Source organism: Scyliorhinus canicula, chromosome 2 (genome assembly GCF_902713615.1).
Source record: "Scyliorhinus canicula chromosome 2, sScyCan1.1, whole genome shotgun sequence".
Classification (NCBI taxonomy): Eukaryota; Metazoa; Chordata; class Chondrichthyes; order Carcharhiniformes; family Scyliorhinidae; genus Scyliorhinus; species Scyliorhinus canicula.
The window spans coordinates 11237507-11243053 of NC_052147.1; the positions used below are offsets into that span (position 1 = coordinate 11237507).

At 51.6% G+C, this 5547-nt stretch overlaps 1 protein-coding gene across 1 annotated transcript; it reads left to right on the plus strand.

Moving 5' to 3' along the window:
• Window positions 1–340: 340 nt before the first annotated feature.
• On the plus strand, window positions 341–2531 carry dio2 (iodothyronine deiodinase 2). The gene has a single exon (XM_038773689.1). It carries the CDS (start codon window positions 775–777, stop codon window positions 1546–1548), a length of 774 nt encoding a protein of 257 aa, XP_038629617.1. The 5' UTR covers window positions 341–774; the 3' UTR covers window positions 1549–2531.
• The last annotated feature ends 3016 nt before the right edge of the window (window positions 2532–5547 follow it).

Genomic DNA, 5547 nt, shown 5'->3' on the forward strand with positions numbered 1-5547 from the left:
TGCAAGGTCCCCCTTTCGAAACTTTGTCAAAGAGCAACTCACAGAAGCAGAGCACCCACCCACACTGAGGAGATTAAACCTCAGACTCTGCACCTACAGGGGATTCACTTCAATCACTAATCCCCCATTTTCCATGTCCCAGTAACAACAGCTGACACCAAAGTTGGATCGAGGCAGGGTTTTTTTGAATAGAACCTATGCCTTTTTTTATTGCTATGTTTACTCCTATCCAAGGCGAGCCTTTCTCCAACGAGTGTCTCACGTCATGATCTTTAAACGAGATTACTTTGTTGTATCTAGCTGCAGTAATCAGCAGCGACTGTGTATATAAGGCTGGCACTGCAGCGGTTTGTGTAGACTCACTAGAAAGTCTGAGTGGAACAGGGGCTGGAAGTCAGAAGCGGAAGAGAGAGAGAGAGAGAGAGAGAGAAGTACAAGTACACTTCAGCTCAGTTAACAGAAAAAAAAGGTTGACTAGTGTTAACTGCAACACAGCAGATTTGTTTCTTCAGCACCTTCCTCCTCCCCAGCCTCTCCCGAGTTGAAACAAGAAAAGTATATGAGCGGGACTGACAAGATCGTTAGGCTCGTGGACCGAATGATGGAGAGTTGGCAGAACCTTTGGTTTTGACAAGCACTCAATGTCAGAGGCTTAGAGGAGGCAGGCGGAGAGAGAGAGGGAGAGAGAGAGAGACTCTGCTACAAACAAATATAATCCGGAAAGTTTCCTCAGTTCACCCCACACGTTGCCGGCAGTGCCAAGCCCTCGGAGGGATGGGTTTGCTGAGTGTCGACCTGCTCGTCAAGCTGCAGATCCTGCCTGGCTTCTTCTCCAATTGCCTCTTCCTGGCTGTCTATGACTCAGTGGTGCTGCTCAAGCAGGCGGGGGCATGGCTGAGCTGTGTCGGGCCCCCGTGCCACGGCCATGTTCCCCGCATGCTGACGGTGGAGGGAATGCAGTCTGTCTGGCAGAGTTACCTCCTGGACGCTTACAAGCGGGTCAAGCTGGGCGGCGAGGCGCCCAACTCGCGGGTGGTGCGGGTGAGCGAGAAAGAGGACCAGGCGGCGGAGGAGGCGGAGGGCGCGGGCGAGTGCCACCTGCTGGACTTTGCCAACCCCGGCAGGCCCCTGGTGGTCAACCTTGGTTCAGCCACGTGACCGCCGTTTGTCAACGGGCTGCTGGCGTTCTGCCGCATGGTGGAGGAGTTCTCGGCGGTGGCTGACTTCCTGTTGGTCTACATCGATGAGGCCCACCCCTCGGACGGCTGGGCTGCCACCTCTCAGTTCCAGCTGCCGCGTCACCGGAACCTGGCGGAGCGACGCTCTGCGGCCAACCTGTTGCTGCGGCACTTCCGGGTGCCCCCCAGATGCCAGGTGGTGGCCGACTGCATGGACAACAACAGCAATGTGGCTTATGGCGTTTCCTTTGAGAGGTTCTGCATCGTACACAATGAGAAAATTGCCTACCTGGGGGGGAAAGGACCGTTCTTCTACAACCTGACGGGGGTCAGAGCTTGGCTAGAACAGTACAGCAGCGGGAAAGAGTAAAGATGCGGTGATGCCAACACTACCACCCAGAAGGATGAGAGCGGCAGACACAGAGGGTATGCGCCCATTTCCAATTTCCCCTCCGAGTCACCATCGGTGCCAATCCTGGCCTGGGGCGCACAGCAGACCAACCCTCCTCGACACTGTGCCCAATACCCTGCAAGTCCCTGTTGGCCACGGGAGCTCCTGCTCCGCAGTAACCCAAGAAGCAGATCCACCACTGCCACCTTGCCAAGGGGCAAATCTGAGACTGGGCAATGAATGTCGGCCTTTGCAACGATGCTCACACCATGTGGCAGAGTTTCCTCTTTCAAAAGAAGCATTCAGACAAAGGAGGAAACCTTAAACCCGATTTAAAACCACAAGCCTCGCGTTCGTAAATTGATGAACAATCTCACCTAATTGCCTGGCAAGTGGAAAAAAGAATTGACTGAACTGAACTCAAAACAACCCCTTTGTCCTGGATGTAGACTGTTCCATTTAATTATTGCGACACTAATCTTGAGTATCCCGGGATTCCCGTGTTGATTTTGTTTTTGTTCGGAAGATGGTTTATCCCGTTGACGGAAAATTGCGTAGCGTTCTCGAGCGCGGTAGGCTTTACTCGACCTTTTCCCTTCGTCGGCCGCTGCGCATCATCTCCGACCGATGACGTCGCGTTACGTGAGACTGCCTTAGCTTTTAAGTTATTGAGTCGCGGGTTCTATCCCGCGGAAATCCAACGGAGCAAATGTCGGGAGGGGAGCCGGGCGTGTGGGATGAAGACAACTGACAAAAGAGTGCTGCGCTCAGTCAGTTTTCTGAAAGGAAACAGCACTGCCCATTCTCATTGTAGCCTCCCACTGTGTGTGTCTGTGTGTCTGAAGAATGTTGACGGTGTATGAGAATTCCGTCTTCAAATTATTTATATCTAAAGAATCAATCTGTGGTGCTATGCAAAGTGCACTTTGATCCATGTTACAATAAAAGGTTTGTCCCTTTTATTTCTGTGCTTGTTTGTTTAACCGTCCGATAGTTGTCCCAAAGCACTTCACGGCCAATGAAGTACTTTTAAAAACATTAACGGGCAATTTAGCGTGGCCAATCCACCTACTCTGCCCATTTATGGGTTGTGGGGGTGAAACCCATGCAAGCACGGGGAGAATGTGCAAACTCCACACGGACAGTGACCCAGAGCCGGGATCGAACCTGGGACCACGGTGCCGTGAGGCCGCAGTGCTAACCCACTGCGCCACCGTGCTGCCCAGATGAAGTACTTTTTAGACGTTGGGGCGATGCTGGGGATAGAAGAAATGCAACAGCCAATTTGTGCACGGCCCCAGAGTGATAAACAACAGGATAACCATCATTGTTTTAGTGAAGTTAATAACGACAAATGCCAGATAAACTCAGCAAGCTCTGGCAGCCCCTCCGTGGGGAGGGCAACACAGTTGGCGTTTGGGATCCAAATGAGGTTTCTCTCTCCGTAGACGCTGCCAGCATTTCCCATCGTTATTTTGGGTTTCCAGCAACCGCCGTCATTTATTTGGTTTTGTGATGTCAGTTGAGGGATAAATGTTGGCCAGGACACTGGGGAAGAGAGCCGCCCCCTTAACCCTTCCTCAACATAATGCCATGGGATATTTGACATCCCCCCCCCAAGCGGCAGTCTCTCTGTGCATCAACCTGGTGTGTGTGCTGGAGTCTCTGGAGATGGACACGAGTGCACAGCCGAGGGTGCCACCCACAGCTGAATCACTTCATGTCAGTAACTGCCAATGTTTCCTGTTAGTTTGTGTATGTGATGTAGAGACATCCACCCCCGAGCTATCGGTATGTGACAACGGGCCAGAATTTGGAGTGGGGCATCACGTGGTGCACACTCAGAGTTTGGGTATTTCCAGCTCAAAAGTGCTTTGTGCTGCAATTTGCTTCATGGGAGATCTGGCAATGACGTGGTGGGGGGGGGGGGGGGGGGGGGAGGCAGCGAGGCACCTGGTACCTCGGTCAATGGAGGGACTAACCATCCGGCCCCTCAACTGAGGAGATTTATAAAGAGAGAAAGAGGCAGATGAACATCAGAGAGGGGAATAAAGTGAATTAGAGTCAGATTCGAACCCGGAACTCAAAGAGAAGGGGAAGAATTTAAGACAGAGAGAGAGAGAAAGGAAAAGACTTACAGGGTTCTGCAGAAAGAGCAGGCGAGTGAAGCCGACAGGATAGCACAGTCACAAACCTCTCAGAACAATTCACTACCTCCAGGATGCAGACTCTTCAGTTACAATTGTTCCCGTTCTAGATCTTCAAGATTGAGCTTCAGATCCATACCATATATCACCCCCTACACCCCCCCCCCCCACCACTAAAAGTCTCCTTACATTGTGAAATAGCAGTCTTAAATTTCTGCAGTGATATTCATTGACATATAAGGCATGTATCCAGCAATTCCTTAACTCACTGGGGCAGGGGTAGGGGGGTGGGGGGTGGGAGGGTGGCGTGGCTGGCATCGGGGGGGGAAAGGAGGGACAGTGGGGGCTGGGGGCAGGACGGGTGGTTGGTCGGCTCTCAATCTTACATGGCTAACGGAGAGCGACGCAAATCGTTCAACAGTTTGCCCGCCCATTCACAACCTGCGTGTCCGTTGCTCGCTCATCGGCTCAATTAAGGCTATTTAATATGGGGGCAGCAGGGTAGCATGGTGGTTAGCATAAATGCTTCACAGCTCTAGGGTCCCAGGTTCGATTCCCGGCTGGGTCACTGTGTGGAGTCTGCACGTCCTCCCCCTGTGTGCGTGGGTTTCCTCCGGGTGCTCCGGTTTCCTCCCACAGTCCAAAGATGTGCAGGTTAGGTGGCTTGGGCATGCTAAATTGCCCGTAGTGTCCTAATAAAAGTAAGGTTAAGGGGGGGGTTGTTGGGTTACGGGTATAGGGTGGATACGTGGGTTTGAGTAGGGTGATCATGGCTCGGCACAACATTGAGGGCCGAAGGGCCTGTTCTGTGCTGTACTATGTTCTATGTTCTTTCTCCATTGATCCAAGATAACGTTTGAACCCAGAAGCAAGTTCGAGTAAGAAGGTTCTCTGCCGTAAATGGCCCTTTTTGGCCCAAGTTGGTTTCTCGTAGCATGGCCTGGGATCGGCGGGGGGGGGGGGGGGGGGGGGGGGGTGTGTGTGTGGAGGGGGAGGGGGTAATGGGACTGCTCTCTAACAGTTGACGTAGAGCTGTGCTTAACCTGGCCTTTCCCTTTAAGATCCGTGCTGAGGTGCCAGTACCGGATAATTGGTTTAAGTAGCTACATCCAGTAATTGTACCTGATAGTAAGCTCCAGGCTTCAAACGCAAAGGACCCGTGAACAGATTAGTTGGCTTTCTTTTTCTCCCCAAGGTTCCTTTGCAACTGTAACAAGGCGTGACGGGGGTGGGGGTCACTAGAGTGTGGTGGATGTGTGTTAGACAGGAGACAGAACGCCTAAAATAAGAAGCATTGAAGTGCATATAAGAAACCACAGAGAGAAAGAAGGTCTCCATTGTAATGTTACATGCGACACCCTGGGACTGTTTGTACAGGATGACCCTGAATGTGACCCAGACAGTTCAGTGTGGGTCGATTGTTAGCAGAGTGCTTTGTGTAAATAACAACAAAAAAACAAAGGTTAAAGTCTGAGCCTTCAACGGTAATTTGAGAGTCTATCCTTCAGAGCCATCCAGTTCCTGAGCTCTGCTGCTAAGACTTGAAGGAAGAAAAGGTTTAGTGAGTGTTTTTGGTAAGGATGGACAGAGTTCAGTTCCCCCAGCGTGCTGTGAAGAAAGACTTGCAATTATATCATAGCTCAGGAAATCCCAAAGCACTTTACAGCCAACGAAGCACATTTTGAAGTGTAAGGGCTGTTGTCATGTAGGAAACACAGCAGCCAATTTGCGCACAGCAAACAGCACTGTGATCATGAAAGAAATTCCTGATATTGAGTTAGCTGAGGGATACATAGTGGGCGGGGTATCGGGGTGAACCCCCCCCCCCCAA